The 19,948-nt window shown below is 38.6% G+C and overlaps 1 protein-coding gene across 8 annotated transcripts in view; it reads left to right on the forward strand.

The window, feature by feature from the left end:
* The first annotated feature begins 933 nt into the window (after positions 1–933).
* The window catches only part of LOC140537950 (signal-induced proliferation-associated 1-like protein 2), a 65,718-nt gene continuing 46,703 nt past the window's right edge, over positions 934–19,948 (forward strand). For all 8 annotated transcript variants that reach the window (XR_011977692.1, XM_072660279.1, XM_072660282.1 and 5 more), the window contains exons 1-4: positions 934–1,066; positions 13,584–15,220; positions 15,809–15,936; positions 19,612–19,800. Coding sequence is in view for 7 of the 8 variants with exons in the window: in XM_072660279.1 (XP_072516380.1) it covers positions 13,882–15,220; positions 15,809–15,936; positions 19,612–19,800 (1,656 nt within the window). In the remaining variant the exon portion in view is untranslated. The remainder of the gene's footprint in view (positions 1,067–13,583; positions 15,221–15,808; positions 15,937–19,611; positions 19,801–19,948) is intronic.

Genomic DNA, 19,948 nt, shown 5'->3' on the forward strand with positions numbered 1-19,948 from the left:
CTATGTTTTATCTCAAGCATCTAGTTCTTCATCAGTGGTCACAGAATGCTGCCCACAGGACATGTTGGTTTTTTCTGGTTGATGGACTCAGTGACACTGAGGTGTTTAAACACTCCAGCAACACTGCTGTGTTTAATCCAAACAAACCAGCGCAACACACACTAACACAGCAGTGCTGAGAATGACCCACCACTCAAATATCTGTTCCATTGACAAACAGGGTAGATGACTGTGACAGACTGTACATAAAATGCATTCCATTTGCACACTTACAATATTATATTATATTAAATGATTTCTTAGTTTTTTTTTAACTGAGTGCATTTTAAGTGTTGAAGTGTCCTGTCCTTTAAAAAGATATATGATTATTATCCTTAAATTATATGTATACGTTATTTCAGTATTGCCATTAATATTGCCATATTTACAGTAATTTATCTAGACTATAATGAATACTTCAGCCTAAGCATATCACAAACATTTCCTTGTCACAGTTGCCTTTTTAATTTCCGGACTTCTGTAAAGCTGCTTTGTTGTAAAACGCGGTATAGAAATTGACTTGACTTGTGCAGCATAATTCCTTCATGAAATTTTCAGCATAACATCACGCTAGTGCTACAGGCTACCATTCACCCTGCTGTTCTGCTTTCAGCAGAGCCAAAAATAACATGACATTTCACAAGAGCATAGACAAAAATCATATCAGTTTAATGTTCGTTGTGTTCAAAAATACGTACAGGCAAGGTAACATTATGTGCAACGTGTAATGAAAGTGTGTCATATGGATTATTGAGTTGGAATCAGTTATTGACAACCTATGAGGCAATTCCTAAGAAGCGAGTCTGCCCACAAGATAACCAATCAGCATTTACAGGGGGCGGGCCGGTGTTGGGTTGCTCTGTCAGCAGGCCACTGAGTGTAGCGATCGGTGGAGGCACTGCCATTGTTGCTGCTGCTGTGTGCTTGGGAAATAAAACCGGGCTAACACCTAAAGCCAACAGGAAATCTTGGATTACACTTTGTTATTTTTCGAGAGCAATGAGACTTTAACGGTGTATTTATTAAGGTAAGGGGAGGCATTTACAGTTTAAACAAAAATAACTTTTGTCCTTTCAGCTCTGAACTCGCGTAACTTGGCTAAAGCCACCAACCTGAACACGGCACACATACTAGCTTTGTAAAACGCAATCCATTTTGGGCACTGTGACCTAACGTCTGCTTTAACTAGTGCTACCTATGTATAAATACACTATAAATGCACTATAGCATCCGGCAGTTTATGTTAGCTTATCGTTTAGTGTCAAATTACGAGATGCAATTGTGTCCATATCCGAGCGCCAACAATTTTACGCGGCGGCGAACAACGAACCACCTCTGTTTCTGAAATGCAGAAGTGGACAAAAGCGTGTTGAAGTCTTAGGCCCATTTGAAGCCAAGCTAACGGGCATCCGATGTTGAATTTAAACGAGCTACTAGCTAGCTATAAATAAACTATTAGTCTTGTTCGGAGCTGGTAAATCACCTAAACTGCGTTGTGCTGTTATTAACTGGAGTTTTTCTTCTGCGTTAGGTTGAGCAAGGGAAATGGGCTTAGACAATAGTATTTGAAAAACAACAATAATCTTTAGCTATTTTTATTTGGACAAGTTAATAATTGCAAACGTGAAATGATATGGTTAGTGCCGAGTACACATTACTTGAAGAACAATGAAAACCTGGCTGTGGTTTGAAATGAAATTGTCATGGTCAGTTTGTACTGCCTTGAGGATAATAATCTTTCTTTGAGTGCTAGCTAATATTGAAAGCCAGCTGCTGCCGCTATCGTTATATAAGCAGGATACGGCTATATTTCGTTCTCTTGAGTGATGTAACATAAAAAAGTAATAAAAATAAATAATAAAATAAATAAAAATAGTACTCGTCCTTTGTTATGTATCGGGCTCTTAATTGTGATGATTGCGTACGTTATTCAAATCCAGGAAATCCTGCGCTTATTAGCTACCTCATTGCAGTAGGATGTTTTTGAAACTGTTCCCCATTTAATTGCTACATGAGAGATCTTTGTAAAAATGACGGATACCTGCCATATACCAGCATATGCTCAGAGGAAAATGACAACAGAACTAGGAGAATTATGAAGGAAATTAGCCAATCTCACCAGTGTCCAAATGTTTTATTTACCACATGCAATTGAAACAAATATGCTCTATATAGAACAATATATTGTATATTGCACATGTACAGTTGCTATCAAAATGATTTGACCCTTATTGCAAATTAGATATAATAGCAAAATTGAAATACTTTTCAATAAAACAATTAAACTATAAAATAGAAAAATATAAATAGCTCAGCTAATATAACAAGTGGTTTCTTTAAATTCAACACAACATACCACTTTTGATGACTACTGCAGTTTAAGAATTATTTAACCCCTTTATGACAAGTGTCTTAAGTACATAGTACAGCACCCTTTTGCTGTTATGACCAGCTGCAAACATAATGCGTAGCGAGACACTAGCTTCTGACATTGTTCCTGAGGAGTCTTAGCCCATTCCTACATGGCAAATGCCTCCAGTTTACTAATGTTTTTGGGTTCTTTAAATCCCATCAAGATTTTCGATGGTGTTTAGACTACTCTAAAGACCACTGTAGAATCATCCAGGACTACTTATAAACCAAGCCGTGGTGGTCTTTTCTTAGGTATTCTTAGGGTCATTGTTGTGTTGGAATGTCCAATGAAGGTTTCACACAGAAGGTATACTGTTTTCTCCTAGGATTTCCTGATACTTGATTCAATCCATATTGACCTAGAAATGCTACAGGTTTCCAGTATATGTAGTACCTTTGTGGCTGCCTCAGAAAAGCTGACTTAACCTCTAACATGGACAGCAGACAATAGGTTTAATGCAGTTTTGCTGCCTAAGAAGGTTTTGTGTAATAACCTCTGCCTGTCAGTCTCAGACATTTTTATTTTTGTATTTTTATTGCACAGCAGTTGTTTTTGTTATTTAGGATTATTTGTGGTTGCTTAGAGCTGCATTATGTGAGAATTGGTGTTTTTTGCTTTTGTGTTCCCCTGCAGTTGTGACGTCTCATTCACTTTTGCACCACTGTCATAAATAGAAATTGTGCTACAAAGCTTATGGAAATTATGCCAGTAGACATTTTCTCCTGCAGATAAATGAACTTGTATTCTTGACCTCTAAGAGAAAGTATATACAGAGGAAGAGGTAGTTTTTCCTGGTGACGTGTAACAGTGAAATGAAATGGACATGGGCAGGGATTAGCCAGGGCCATCTGCTGCCCATGGATTTGATGGCCAAGTCTTTCTCTGCACCCCACATTGCAGACAGGAAAAGAACTGTGCACCCCACTACCGTACCGATTAGAGTGACCAAGGGTATGTAAGTGTGTGTTGCAGAATCATCTAATTTGAGCAACCTACAATCTCATTTTACACAAGTGCTTTAATAGGTTTCTGTAGTCAGTAATGTACTTAAAAGAAATAAACTCTAATGTGCACATTGTTCCTGCTAAGTAGATTCCCTGACATGCCTCAACAGTTGCCAAGCATCCTGTGCACAATACTTATGCAGTCAGGATACTAGCCTGTAAAGAAATTGAAGATCTCTATTCAGTAAAATTCTGTGAACGTTTCCTCACAGTTTGGTAGCTCTCTGGTGCGTGCTGGGAAAAAGTCTGGTGTTCATATTTAGCCCTGGCTTTGTGGGAAAAGAAAAAAGTGGCTCGGGTTGAACCACAAAACCCTTTTTTTAGCCAATCAGCACCAGCGGGTGTTTGTGTTCATGCACAGGATAGACAAAGAGATTGGCTGGGTGTACTATTCATCTGGCACTTGCTTGCTACGTGTTGAACTGCATTGTCAAGGAGGGGCAGCCAAGAAACAGCTAAAAAGGAAAATATTGGATGTATAAAAGGTGAACATAAAAGTTTCTTGGTCTGGCAAGGGTGAAAGCATGTGTAAACATTAGTGAGGTGGTGGAGAGACCTCAGAATGTTGAAAGACATGAAAAGCGTTGGGATGGGCTTAATAGGTGGGTAACATTATTTTTGCTGCTTTACAAAAATAGATCAGTATTGTTTTGTCACATTTGCGAATGTTAGTGAGAGACGTAAATGATTTGCTTAGCAGCAGCAATTGTAGCAACAGTTTGCTAACAGTAATGTAGCTGAAGCTAATTACTTGCCTAATTTGACTTACTTGACTAAATACTCTCTAATGTTATATCATGGTATTTGATCTAACATTTGCGAAGGGTTTATGGTAAAAGATATAAAAACATCTTTGATGGGTAACATAAAAAAAAATTATGGGTAGCAATGAATTGCTATGCTAGGTAATATTATTTGGACGAGGTTGTTAGCTGGTGTGCTAATACTGTGGTAGCGAAATTGGACGAGAGGATCATATTTTATTCAGAATTGTGCCTTTAACAGTGGTTAACTCCTCGGCCCACTTCCTTGTGTGTTAGTTTGCATTGTCAATTTGTGTTTTCATGTTAGTTTCCATTCTTACATCATACATATTAGGGCTGGGCGATAAGGTAAAAATACTATATCACAATGTTTGAAGACATTTTTATAATATTTACAAAATATTGACTCTATATATAAAAACTACTATTCAGATACTCTCATAAACTGAATACAGTATTTTTTAATTCAACATCTGCTGCAATTCATCTAATAAGACCAGTCTAATTACACTGTTTGTAATGAATCTTGCAGTTGACCAGTGTTCTTTAAGCACTCTTTAAGTGTATAAGGGTTGTCTGCTGGTGTGCTATGAGCTGTGTCTTTGCTTTCCCCTTTGTGTTTCCCCTACTGATTTGCAGTGGGAGTAGTAACATGTCTTCACGATTGCTAATTGGAGGGTTCAGTTTTTTAAATACCAGCTTTAAAAGAAGAATGGTGATCCTTCTGAAACTGCTATTCGAACAAGGAAAATGAATGTCTGTAGTGGTCTTCTTAGATTTTGGTAACTTAGATATAAATGCTGCCTTTTATAAATACAAATTTAGGCCAAAAAAAAAAGTCTGTTAATTACTATATCGGCAAATGATATTTACAGTTTATAATCTGACCTGCATGTGACTGCCTTCACTCATCAATCATGGACAAATTTTAACTTCATTATTAACTTTATTATAACTGTATTGTTTCATTCCACTTTGGAATGGGTCCAAGCATATTGCAGTATTGGACATTGTCTGGGCTAATATACACACACTCTTTATTTTACTTTGGCTCAGGCAAAATTCATTACCACCTAAATCAAGCTGTCAAATAAATCAGCCATAATGCTATAAATTGACCATCAGATTAGATGCTATGTTCGGCAGACACCAAATGCTGCATGTCCCCACAAACACACAAACCCCCCTGTAAAGCATGGTGGTGGCAGCACCATGCTGAGGGGAAACCTTTCTGCAGCAGGCCCTAGAGGACTTGTGAAAATAAAGAGTAAAATAATTCAAATGAAAGCAGCAAAATATAGGGGAATCCTGGAGGGCAATTTGATTTAGTCTGCAAGAGAACTACGACTTGAGGAAAGATGTATTTTCCAGCAAGATAATACCTCTGAGCATACAGTAAAAGCAACAGAGACATGGTTTAAGATTATCAAGGTGAATGTTCTGGAGTGACTGGCTGTCAAAGTCCAGTCCTCAATCCAATAGAGAATTTATGGCTGGACTTAAAAAGGGCTGTTAACTTCTGATCCACAACAAAGCTTTTTGCAAACAGTTTTGCAAAAAGAAATAGAAAAATTGCAGTGTCCAGATGTGCAAGCCTGTCTGAGACTTATCACAGCGTTGTTTGGGTTGCGGCCAAAGGCGTTACTAAATACTGACTTTAAGTGGATGAATATTTATGCAGTTACCCATTTTACATTAGGGCTGCAAAATATATAATTTCAGCATCAACACTGCAATGTGTGAATTTGCAGATTATATCTAACCAATTTCATTTGTTACTCCAGTCTTCAATACAGTTCATTATTAATATCATGACATGACATATGTATTTTGCAGAACAACAAAATATTGCAATGTCCGTTTTTGCTAATATCTTGCAGCCCTATTTTACATTGTACATTATTATTTACTTGACATTACTTTCTAGAAATCCATTTTTACTTTGATAGATTTTTGTCAAAAAGCCAAAGACCTTAATTCCATGTATAAAGACAAGGGGGGGGGGGGGGGGGGGGGGGGCTTTTTACTTTTTTTTTTTTTTTTGACTTTTTTTTTTTGACTTTTTTTTTTTGACTTTTTATAGACACTGTATGCCAGTCAACATTAAACTTGTAATGTGTAATTGTGTGTAATAAATATTACACATGTTTTAGAACTGTTACTATTAAATGGCAAAAACTCATTTGGTGTGGAACTACTATTTTGAAGGAAGGCCCTGACTGTATTAAAGAGTATTCAGTATGAAATGCAGAGGTTGTTTGATTTTTGTTTCTTTAATTTGCAATAGAACATTTGAGGTTGTGTGTTATCGCAAAAAAACCTGGCTGTAAAAATCTATGACACTTGTGATTTGTTATTTGTAAGAACACACTTCCTCGGGTTCTATTAATTTAAAAAAATTCAGTTTCTGTCAGTCAGAAGTATTCTGTGGATGCTGTCATGTTATGTAAGCAAATGCTAACTAGTGTTGTTTTTAAAAATTGTGCTTATGATTTATTTAGTTGGTGACCGTAGGGGCAAATTTTGTATTTGATCGCTTTTTTGTTTTTTGAAATAATGTGGGATGAGACACTGAAGCCACGTAAATGTCTGTCCATCTGTGCTTACTCTACTCTTTGCCCTGCGTAATACTGTATAGTAGTAGTATTCAGAGACAGTATGAAAAAAGTGGATAGCACCCAGCCCTAGTACAGTACGAGATGTCGCATCTTAGAAAGCTGAGGTTAGAGCACAGGGTCAGCCATGCAACAGCACCCCCCAATCAGCGACAGGGTTACAGGTATCAAACATAACCTTCTCAACCACTGCAAACATTCAAAGTCTGTTTGTGGCACCTCTATGTTTGTGTTACTGTGGGTAACAAGCAAAATGCAGACGAGGAAACCTAGACATGCCAAGGTAGAACTGTTTGGTCATTTTGCAAATGGCTCAGCTTGCATGGTAAGGTAATTAATTCTTATGCTCCCATTTGCTTTGGTTGATTTTAGAGTGCACAAGTGTTGCTGTACTGCAGAAGTACACTGTACACAAAGAAATGTCCTGTGTACTGACACTACTTAAATGTGACGAGCACTGACACTATTTAAGTTAAACAGAAACATTTTCTAGGAAGCTGATAAATTAAATTCAATCAATCTAAATTCAATTCAATCTAAAATAGCATTCATTTAAGGTAAGCTTGCTGTTCATGGGAAAGGGAAAGTTTGGTTGCCTTTCTCCATCTTACAGTAAGTTTGGGTAAATGATTTTAAGGTTGCCTAAAGATATACAATAGCCTGAGTGTAGGGCTGAGGAGACTTGTCAGCAAAATCGACACCATTGATTACGGAAGTCACAGACTTGCGTAACTTTCGCAGGTGCGTCACACTCCTGCCCATGCCCACTAAGAGCACTGAAATATTGGCTAAAGCATTAGCTTATTTTGCTTATCCTTTTTACTCTAGTAGTCACAAAACAAAAACAGAAACAACCAGATATTCCAAAAACGTCATATTAATCATACCTCATTTGTTTACCAATTTATTTTTAAACCTTGTTTTAAGCTTGATAATTGAACTACACACACCTTAATTACTTGTGACAATGCATTTACCCCTTTTACACATGTACATATACTTTATTATATGTCCTTACCAATTGTGTGGGGGGAAAGTACAAACCGGATTCCAAAAAAGTTGGGACACTAAACAAATTGTGAATAAAAACTGAATGCAATGATGTGGAGATGGCAAATGTCAATATTTTATTCGTAATAGAACATAGATGACAGATCAAAAGTTTGCTCTGAGTAAATGTAACATTTTAAAGGAGAAATATGTTGATTCAAAATGTCATGGCGTCAACAAATCCCAAAAAAGTTGGGACAGGGCCATTTTTACCACTGTGTGGCATCCCCCCTTCTTCTTACAACACTCAACAGATGTCTGGGTACAGAGGAGACCAGTTTCTCAAGTTTAGAAATAGGAATGCTCTCCCATTCATGTCTAATACAGACCTCTAACTGTTTAATCGGCTTGGGCCTTCTTTGTTGCACCTTCCTCTTTATGATGCGCCAAATGTTCTCTATAGGTGAAAGATCTGGACTGCAGGCTGGCCATTTCAGTACCCGGATCCTTCTCCTACGTAGCCATGATGTTGTGATTGCTGCAGAATGTGGTCTGGCATTATCTTGTTGAAAAATGCAGGGTCTTCCCTGAAAGAGATGACGTCTAGATGGGAGCATATGTTGTTCTAGAACCTGAACATAGTTCTCTGCATTAATGGTGCCTTTCCAGACATGCAAGCTGCCCATGCCACAAGCACTCATGCAACCCCATACCATCCATGATGCAGGCTTCTGAACGGAGCGTTGATAACAACTTGGGTTATCCTTGTCCTCTCTGGTCCGGATGACATGGCGTCCCAGTGTTCCATAAAGAACTTCAAATCGTGACTCATCTGACCACAGAACAGTCTTCCATTTTGCCACACTCCATTTTAAAAGACCCCTGGCCCAGTGCAAACGTCTGAGCTTGTGGAGCTTGCTTAGAAATGGCTTCCCCTTTGCACTGTAGAGTTTCAGCTGGCAACGGCGGATGGCACAGTGGATTGTGTTCACTGACAATGATTTCTGGAAGTATTCCTGAGCCCTTGACAATGGCATTCCTGTTTGAGGTGCAGTGACTTTTAAGGGCCCGGAGATCACGAGCATCCAGTAGAGTTTTACGGCCTTGACCCTTATGCACAGCGATTTTTCCAGATTCTCTGAATCTTTTGATGACGTTAAGCACGGTTGATGATGATAACTTAAAAGTCTTTGCTATTTTGCGCTGGTTAACACCATTATGGTATTGCTGCACTATCTTTCTGCGCAACAATGGTGGAATTGGTGATCCTCTTACCATCTTGGCTTCAGAGAGACACTGACACTCTGAGAAGCTCTTTTTATACCCAATCATGTTGTCAATTGACCTAATTAGTGTTAATTGGTCTTCCAGCTGTTCGTTATATGCTCAATTTCCTTTTTCCAGCCACTTATTGCTACTTGTCCCAACTTTTTTGGGATTTGTTGACGCCATGAAATTTTGAATCAACATATTTCTCCTTTAAAATGTTACATTTACTCAGATTAAACTTTTGATGTCATCTATGTTCTATTACGAATAAAATATTGACATTTGCCATCTCCACATCATTGCATTCAGTTTTTATTCACAATTTGTTTAGTGTCCCAACTTTTTTGGAATCCGGTTTGTAAATGCTTTGTACATTATCTTTAAAGTATTTAGGTCATCTTCATTGTACCCTTAAAGCATGTGAGTTGGTAGTGTGTTTGTTAATTCAGGATTGTTTGAAATACAAATTTATATCATCAGCAAGACCCATTTTTTCAATTAAGTCACATTGCAAATATAAAATAACTTTTGAACCATGCGTACAAAAAAAAACATTTCTAGAATTTCCTCCAACACCATATTTTTCCAGTTTATACATTAATAAGCCATGGTGAATATTAGAGAATGCCTTTATAGTATAGAAGTCTATAATAATCCCCACAGTATATTCCTGGTTGTCTGTTGTAGTAAATAGGCCAACCGCTTCAACCAGCTGCATCACTGCCATCAAAGTGAGCCTGTATGCTTTAAAGCCATACTGATGGTCACTCTATGAATTGTGTTTTTTTTTTAAGCCTTTGCACAAATGGTTTATTTTTGAGAACAGGGCAAGCATATGAAATATATAAATGTATAAATATATTGGTCTCTAAAATCTACATTAACATTTTAGAGCACAAGACATTGATTCTAGCAGAAGTGATTTGTAACAACAATATAATTAACAGTACATTTGATGAAAATGGTTACTTGCCATACTTGCCAAGGTATAACACCGAAAACAGAAACTCAAATCTATAAACAGAGCCATTAAAATATTTAAAATTATTTTATTCAGAGTAGGGTGTCATTAAACCTTACTGCATCATGTAGTGTTAACTATATGGATTGGCTATAGACATTTTCACGTTACCAGAAATTTGGTTTTCCATACCAGCACCGCTGAAATTTTTTTTTTCCCCTACCGCAACAAAAAATTAAAATAATAAAAGCATTTAGTTAATAAAGGGGTATGTTCTCCTAACTGTAGATTAGGTGGATCTCTATGTACATTAAATCATTTGTGCTCTGTAGATAGTATCTGGGATTGAACTGTTCAAGCACTTGTTTGAATCCATAATTTTCCGCAGTATAGAAGGGAACGTGATCCATGTATACAAAGTGATCAACTGTTCTATACACTCTCCATGAGAGTTGTCACATTGCTGTGCCTTTGAAAAACTGCAGGAGGAAAATAAGTTACTTGCACAACCTCTTCCTCATACTGTTTTCAGTTCAGATTGCATTCCTGCAAATGATTGAACAGTTTAACTGTAAATACCAGCTACTTTTTCATTTGCACAGAGATAAAGTAGTAGTAGTAGAAAACTACAGAAAACACACAAAGTTCTAATAACCTACTAACACAGGAATGTGTGTGTGGGAGTGTAAACTGGGGGGAATATACCTCTCGCATGGGCAGAACAAGACTCGAGCACTAAGAAGATTTGAGCACTACAAGGGAGAGCCGGGGGTTTACACGGGCTGCTCCTTTGCGATGGGGCAAAGCTAGGTCTAGGTCTAATTTAAAAACACAGGAGAATCTTCTCATGGACCATGAATTTGAATAGAAAACTGAAATTAATCGATCTGTGAGGAAATCGGCAACACAGGAATTATCATTAAATATGACAATTTATTAATCAGTTATTGTGTACACACCATATTATGCGTACTGATGTGTATTTTAAATACTATTAGTAGCTATCTGTATTAATTTTATATTTTAACATAGTTGATTCAAATGACATGATTATTAAATAGCCTTTAATAGTTTTCTATAATTTAGCCATAGATTGATTTAAGTTCTACCTTTTTATTTCCTATTGTAATTTAAAAATCTTTATCATTTTGCTACAGATAAGCTATAGTTCTGTTGTAATTAATAATTAATCTACTCAGTGGCATACATCCATGCAGCTTAGACAGCATCTTCCTTTCCTACACTGCTATAAACAAGTCTAATTCCACACCCACATCGTCACTGGCCTTGCAGATCAGTTTGTTCTGTCTGTTGGCATCAGCCACCCTCAGCCTTCTGCCCCAGCATACAACAGCATAGAGGATAGCACTTGCCACCACAGATACATAGAAGATCCTGAGCATAGTCTAGCAGTTATTGAAGGACCATCAGGCGCCTCAGAAAATAGAGACCACTTTGGTCCTTCCTGTAGAGGGTGTCAGTGTTCTTAGCCCAGTTTAGTGTTATTTATTTATTTTTTTTGTGTCAATGTACTCCCAGATATTTGTTCTCCACAGTATACAGTATCCACACTGACCCCCCTGATGGACACAGGGTTCACTGGTGCCTTGTCCCTCCTCAGGTCCATCACCAATTCTTGAGCTGCAGATGGTTCAGCTCACACCATGCAGCAAAATACTTTCCCGTCAACCTGTACTTGTCCTCATCATCCCTGCTCATACATCCAACTATTGCAGAGTCATCAGAAAACTACTGACGGTGCCATGTCTCTGTGCAGTAGCTGAAGTCTGTGGTGTAGAGGGTGAAGAGGAAGGGAAATGGGACAGTTTCCTGCGGGGCTCCAATGTTGCTGACCACTCTGTCCGACACAGTGCTGCAGGCATACATGCAGTGGTCTGCCAGTCAGGTCAGGTAGTCCACAGTTTAGGACACAAGGGGGCATCTACTTGCCTCACTGTCAGCTTGTCACTCAAAAGATCAGGCCAAATGGTGTCACTGGAAGTCAAAAAACATGACCCTAACAGTGCTGGTTGGCTTGTCCAGGTGAGCGTAAACTTGGTTAAGCAGGTAGATTATGGCGTACTCAACTCCAAGACTGGGCTGAACTGGAGGGGGTCCAGAAGTGGCTGGACCATGGGCCGGAGCTGATCTAAGACTAGCCTCTCCATGGTCTTCATGACTGGCCTGTAGTCCTTGATGTCACTGGTTCTTCAGAACAGGAACAATGTATGACATCTTCCACATCACAGGGACCGTCTGGAGAACCAGGCTCATGTTGAAGACAGTGTGCAATACTCCACATTTTATCTCAGCTGAGGGTTACTTTTTGGGTCTTTTTCCAGACCATGGCAAAGTGGCTACATGTCCCAATAAATCGTAATTGAGAAGCTGACAACTACCACAGAATTAGGTGTGGGTGTATGTGTATGTATATTTGTAACACTGTATTTATAATTCTGACAAACAAGCCTGTGGAAATAGACTGTAAACACAATCTAAAAGCAGTTAGTAAGCGTACAACGCAGTAAATGACTAAACACATATATGAAAATAAGTGTTAGAAGGTGGAGAAGCAAGCTAAACAGTGTTGCGGCTTCAGTACTGGGCAGGAGTGTGTGTCTGTCGTTTAAACACACAATATGGGTTTTACTTGGCTGCAACAGGAATTTTCACTGGTGTTGTTGAAAACGAACGAACCCTGTGCAAGAATGTCTGTCTGAAATGATCCTATAGGTCACCTTCCATGTCTTTGCTTCTGTCATGAATGGCACTATTTACAGAAAATTAAATGAGCCCTCCAAAGAAAACAACTTGGACCATATGGTCAAACATAGTGGGATCCAAAGTAGGGCTGGGTAAAATAAAAATATTTTGTCGTATTAAGTAAAAAAAAAATTGTTATCATGGTACACTCCATATTGAGGATATTGTCAGTGCTTAAAGAATACTGCACTGCTAATTAACTGCACATTTCATTACAGTGTAGCATATTTTGAGTAAAAATCACTGTACTCAGTAAGGAAGAGTATTTTGAATAGTAGTTTTTTAAGAATCTGGCACTGCAATGTGCTTTTTCTGCAGTCATGTGTATCGCAATTAATATTGTGTATTGTGAAAATATATTGATATATTATTTTTGCTATATCGCCCAGCCCTAGTTTAAAGATGTTTTGGTGGTATTTGACTTTTTGAAGTGCAATATAGGGTCCAGTGTCAGAAAGCTCTGCCTTTGTAGGAGGTCATGGGTCTTTCTGTAGGACAATGACCCAAAGCATACCCCAGAAAGCACCCAGAAGACCCTAAAGACCCTATAGTGAAGACCCTACTGTCACACTATACAATGTGTGTATACAGCACTATGAAAATAAATAAAATTAAATATCTTTTCCCATATCTAAATTTGTGCATGTTTCACTGTTGGTGCTTATTCTTTCTTGGTCACACATTTTTACATGACAAAAGATTTGTTAATGTCCCTCTTTCTTGTCCCCCCCCTCTCTCTCCCTCCCTCTTTCCTTCTCTCCATAGAGCACCAGAGGAGTCACTCTTGGCACATGCCTATGACATGAACATATCTCCTGCTTTTGTAAATGCTGTTTTAGCAGTTCTTGACCTTGAAACTGAGATTAAGGAATCCGTCCCTTTTCTGATGATTACAGACCTATAGGATATCCTTGTAATCAGTTTACAGTGTTTGCTCAGTTGACAGTCCAACATGATGTAAGTCATTCATGATTTCCGGAGGGTCTGTACATTAGACCTGAGAGTCCCTAACATTAAGAGTGAAATCATTGCTGCTTGAGAACTAAAGTGTTACACACAAGGAATGCAGACTGAGAACCCATTTTCCAAGAAGCTCCAAGCCTTGAATGGGAATATGGGCCCTCCCATTCCAAACATACAGGGAACACCAGCTGTGCCCAAGATGGGCGTTCGAGCCAGAGTGACAGATTGGCCCCAGAGGCAGGACAGTAGCCATGGGCCTCCACCTACATATGACAGCCTGATGACAAACTTCCAGAGCAGAATACCCAGTCATGAAATTATCAATCAGAACCTGGGAGCTCTGAAAAAGCAGAGTTTTATTGAAACCAAATATGGTTTGCTCATTCATTCTCCAAGTAAAGGCTTTCATCCACTGCAGAAGAGAAGCAACAGTGACATCACCATTAGTGATATTGGTGCAGAGGATGTGGATCAGATTGCTTTTAAATCTAACACTGGCACATCTTTGCACCGTGAGTATGGCAGTACCTCATCTATTGATCGCCAGGGTTTACCTGATGAAGAGTTTTTCACAACGCCAACAGTCTACCCAGCTGAACACTCCAAGCAGCCCAGTGCGCCACCTCCACATGGGTTCCAAGAATACCTAAAGCATGAGACAATATCTCCGAGCCTTCAGACTGCAGCTCAAATAGCACAAGGGGACATCATCTGCATCCGGAACTACTCTGATTATTTGGACAGCGCACTCTTTTACAGTAGAGAAAGGTCTTTCTTACAGAAGAAAAAATCAGGCGAAACTTCAATATTTCGTAGGTTGAAGACCATAAAGAGTGAAGCCAAGCATTTGACTGAGCAAGACAGTTGTAGCAGACATGGCTGTAATTTGGCTTTCCAGAGGAGTTTTGCACATTATGATGTACAAAGTGTTCTCTTTAACATAAGTGAGGCAGTTACCAATCGGAGTAACCTTTCTCGCAGGAAGAACATAACTACTGGAGCGTCTGCTGCATCACAGCACAATGCTGTTGGGGCAGGAGATATTGCTGAACATCTACCTGTGTGTGGGCCTCCTCCAGGTAGCTTTGAGGATCTTGGACAAAGATCTTGTACTGATCTAGATGAAGGAGATGGAAAAGGCAGTGGTATGCTGCTTAGCTGCCCCTACTTCCGCAATGAGGTTGGTGGTGAGGGAGAAAGGAAGATAGGACTTTGTAAGACCAGCAGGACCCTATATAGTACTGGAAGTGAAAACCATTCCATTGAGTCCATGCTCACTTTTCACTGTACGAATGCTGGGATATCCATACTGGACTTACAGCATGATAATTACTCATCTCGAGAGAATTATGCTGTTCCACGAGACTGCATTAAACGGTACATCATTGAACATATTGATGAGGGGGCGTACTATTACCACAAGTTTTTCTACAATAAAGGTAAGACTATACAATGCAATGGGTTTGAAGTACACAAACACAAAAGTTTTATTGGGCACCTGTTCATTCCTTGTTTTTTATGAAATCAAGGGTATAAAAAAAAAAGAGTTTATCCTGCTTTGATGGAATAACTGACCCCAACACATCCCCCATCTCCCCAATTCTTCCCAAAAGTATTGGTTGGAGCACCATAATTCCCACTGCTCCACAGCTTAATATGACAGGGCTTTGTACCCCTCAAGCCCACACCTGGAATTATGTATGGTGCCATTAGGTTTGTCATGTTTATCTGCCTTAGAAAACCCTATTCTATTGACAATACAAACGTGTGTGTGTGTGTGTGTGTGTGTGTGTGTGTGTGTGTGTGTGTGTGTGTGTTTGCATCAGTATCAGAACTGGGTACAACTTGAGTAGCAGAATGTATTAAATAGAAGGGGATATCACAGATATATACTAATGTGTAAGTTAAGTATTGGTTGAAATTTTTAAATATGTTCTTTAAACTAACCAAGCTTCAGTACCTCCCCACCCATGCTTAGGAAATGTACTTTATTTAATTTGTTGCCGGGATGTGTTGTTTTGGTTTAGAGCATCAGAACTATTTTGGTATCGATGAGAACCTGGGCCCTGTGGCATTAAGTGTACGCAGAGAGAGACTGGAGGAAAGCAAAGAGGGCGTGCACTATAACTACAGAGTTATCTTCAGAACCAGTGAGGTAGGGCAACACACTACGTGATGCACCACCTGCTTCCACATAAACACAACATTTCCCATTAAATTATGTTACACGTGCTCAGAAAAAAGAAAACTTACTAAATACAAATCATTGAGACTGCCTGCCTAATGTGCTGTTAATACTCCATGTCCCACCAAAACAGGCTTCTGGCACCATGACATAAGCATGACATACTTTAAGTCTGTTTTTTGACTGTTTTATGATTCACATGCAATTTAAGAGATTAAGTGGATAACATTGTTTAACATACAGTGTCCTCCATAATTATTGGCACCCCTGGTTAAGATGTGTTCTTTAGCTTCTAATAAATTGATTTTTTTTCTAAATAATATAGGACCACGATGGAAAAAAGAGTAAAATCCAACCTTTAACTCAAGTGAATTTTAAGGGGGAAAAAAAATCCCTCACTAAGAAATAATTATTCTTCATAAAATCACCTGTTCCACAATAATTGGCACCCCTAACATTTCTTAGGAAATAAATGTAATTAAAAAAGTATTTCTGTCAATTCTACAGTAGTTTATGAAGTTGATCAGAGTATGTAGGAACATTTAATTAGTAATTCACAACACAAGGCCATTTCTCTTCAACATAGGAAAGACAAAGGAACATACCATTCAAGTAAGGCAGATGTGTGTTGACCTCCACAAGTCAGGCAATGGCTACAAGAAAATAGCCACTCACCTACACCTGTCCATATCTACTGTCAAGAGGAATTACTAAGAAGTTTAAAACAACTGGAACAGTGGTAAGCAAGCCTGGACGAGGACGCAAGTTTATTTTGCCACCACGCACAGTGAGGAGGATGATAAGAGAAATAAAAAGGTCTCCAAAGCTCACTGTTACAGAATTGCAACAAATGGTAGCTTCTTGGGGTCACACAGTCTCCAAAACAACCATCAGGCGCTATCTGCATGCCAACAAGCTGTTTGGGAGGCATGCACGGAAAAAACCTTTTCTCACTCACAATCATAAACGCAAACGTTTGGAGTTTGCTAAGCAGTACTGGAACTTCAACTTTGGTCAGATGAAACTAAGATAGAGCTTTTTGGCAACAAATGCTCTAAGTGGGTCTGGCGTAACACAGAAAAGCACCTCATGCCCACTGTGAAATATTGGGGAGGATCAGTGATGCTGTGGGCCTGTTTCTCTTCCAAAGGCCCTGGGAACCTTGTTAGGGTGCATGGCATCATGAATGCTTTGAAATACCAGGACATTTTAAAACAAAATCTGGTGGCTTCTGCCCAAAAGCTGAAGATGGGTCGTCACTGGGTCTTTCCACAAGATAATGACCCAAATCTATGGCCAAATCTACACAGAAATGGTTCACCACACACAGAATCAAGCTCCTCCCATGGCCATCTCAGTCCCCAGACCTCAACCCCATTGAAAACCTGTGGGGTGAGCTGAAGAGGAGAGTGCAGAGGAGAGGACCCAGGTCGCTGGATGATTTAGAGAGATTGTGCAAAGAGGAATGGTCAAAGATCCCTCTATCTGTATTCTCCCATCTTGTGAAACATTATAAGAGAAGATTAGGTGCTGTTTTGTTGGCAAAAGGGGGTTGTACAAAGTATTAACATCAGGGGTGCCAATAATTGTGGCACACATGATTTGATGTTAAACAATTATTTCTTAATGTGGGATTTTTTTCCTACTGAATAAATTCACTTGAGTTAAAGGTTGGATTTTACTCTCTTTTTTTCCATCGTGGTCCTATATTATTTAGAAAAAAACTCAATTTATTAGAAGCTAAAGAACACATCTTAACCAGGGGTGCCAATAATTATGGAGGGCACTGTAACAGCAGCATATGTCAAATTTATTTTAATTTTCACTTAGAATTAATCCGTTTGGAATTATTATAACACTTTATAACATTCAATTCTAAAACTTTTCTAAGCTCTTGATTCATAATTAATCATGAACTAATTATGTATTTAGTCATTAATATATTTCTTATAACTTCAACACTTCACATCAATTATGAATACATCTGGAATTCAGTTGTTGTGCATCAGTTTTGTACATATTACAATAATGTGTAAGTTTCATGTTATGACATGAAGGCGTAATAATACAAATAAATTTACCATGAGAATAAATATGTAGTTATGGGAATTAACTAGAATTAATGGGAATAAAATGGGAATATTTAAATCTAAAGGTTAGAAACTTGCATATGGTTGGTAAAAAAAAAATATACTTAAGCTGAATCTTGGCTAAAATACTTAGATATGATTCCAAAACAGTTCAGAATAACATGCTGTGCATGTGATGGAGGAATGAACAATGAACGCAGGGGGTGTGGTCTCAATAGCCCTTTAATGTGTAATGTGCCATGTGCCTGGGATAGAGGTGCAGCTTTGCTAGTATTTTACTTTTGCTAAGTATTTTAGCCAAGATTATGCTTCAGTATATTTATCAAATACATGTTGCCTCACCATTAGCTTTGAATATTCACATTTTATTCCCATGAATTCCTGTTATTTCCCATTAATTCTCATGGTAAACTTTAAAAATTCCCGAAATATTGCAACCCTTGTCAAGGCATAGAAAGGTATCTGGAGATCTGGAGAAAGGTATAAAAAATAGCTGCAGCTTTACAGGTCCCAAAGAGCACAGTGGCCACCATCATTCAAATCTTTTTAGACCTGAATGCCAGGCCAGACTGTGATTTGAGGAAGATGGGCCTTGGCCAGGGAGGTGAGCAGGAACCCAAGGGTCACTCTGACAGAGCTTCAGTGGACAGACGAATGCCACTTTGCTGTGACAATAAAAAGATCAATGTAATAACGGGTATAGTACTATGATAAAAAAAATGTCAGTATTTTATAGGTACTGTAATTTGAATGTTATTTAATTTGACATTTTCTATAGCAACCTCAGACAACAGACTTAACAAGCTAATAGCTGCCAGCAAGTTACTATACATTTCACATTCTTTACATTGTAGCCTCTGTGCCATATTGAATCTGGTTTTATGCTTTTTGTATCTTTTTCAAATTATTAACAATGTGAAGCACTGTGATCTGGTAGGTTTCTCTAAAATTATCTATGGTTGTATAGGTGTATTTCACATTAAACCTCTGAAAAAATGTTTGGCTGTGTATCAGTATTTGCCGGTTTACAGGCAAAATGTCAGATCGGCGAGCATGTTTCTTTGGCTTGGATTGTATTCTAATCAAATTTTTTAGTAAAAGATTACAGCAGCTCTGCGCAAGGTTCCTCAGTCACAGGACGATGCAGTTCTTTCTTCTACTGCTAGATGGAACTAGATGGACATTTAACCATGTCCAAAAGTACAGCAATGACCGTCAGAAAGATAAAGGAATCACAAAGCCCTTTTTCAGTTGTGTTTCCACTTTTAGCTCCGCACTAAACAGGAAAAAGTCTCAGCTAGTATTTGGAGTCCCACAGCATTTTAAATTTGGTTGATTCCAAAAAGTAAAGTATAGGCTCAACAAACGTTAGAGCTGAACGGCGATTGATATCGACCCTAAAAACACTAATCAATCAATCTAGTTACCACAATGGCGCTATGAAACCACAGGTTAACTTTCATAGCATGGCTCTCGTCTTATATTTTTTTCATCTCTCTGACCTCTGCCTCGTCTGTCTATCTCTGTCTTTGTTTCTCTGCAACCACACAATCAGCTCACTACCTTGAGGGGGTCTATCTTGGAGGATGCTGTGCCCTCCACTGCAAAGCATGGCAGCACGCGTGGTTTGCCTTTGAAAGAAGTGCTGGAGTATGTGGTGCCTGAGCTCAACATCCAGTGCCTTCGACTGGCCATCAGCTCACCCAAACTGTCAGAACAGCTGCTCAAACTGGATCAACAGGGGGTGAGTATCACACAAACTTTCTTTTTATTATTATTTTTTTTTAAATTATTATTATTATTATTCCATAAAGCTTCAAAACCTTGAGAGTAAGAGCAGAAATATCAGTGTTATGTTCCTGGTTTACATGCATAGGCCTGGGTCTTACTCT

The sequence above is a fragment of the Salminus brasiliensis genome, chromosome 17, assembly GCF_030463535.1.
Source record: "Salminus brasiliensis chromosome 17, fSalBra1.hap2, whole genome shotgun sequence".
NCBI lineage: Eukaryota > Metazoa > Chordata > Actinopteri > Characiformes > Bryconidae > Salminus > Salminus brasiliensis.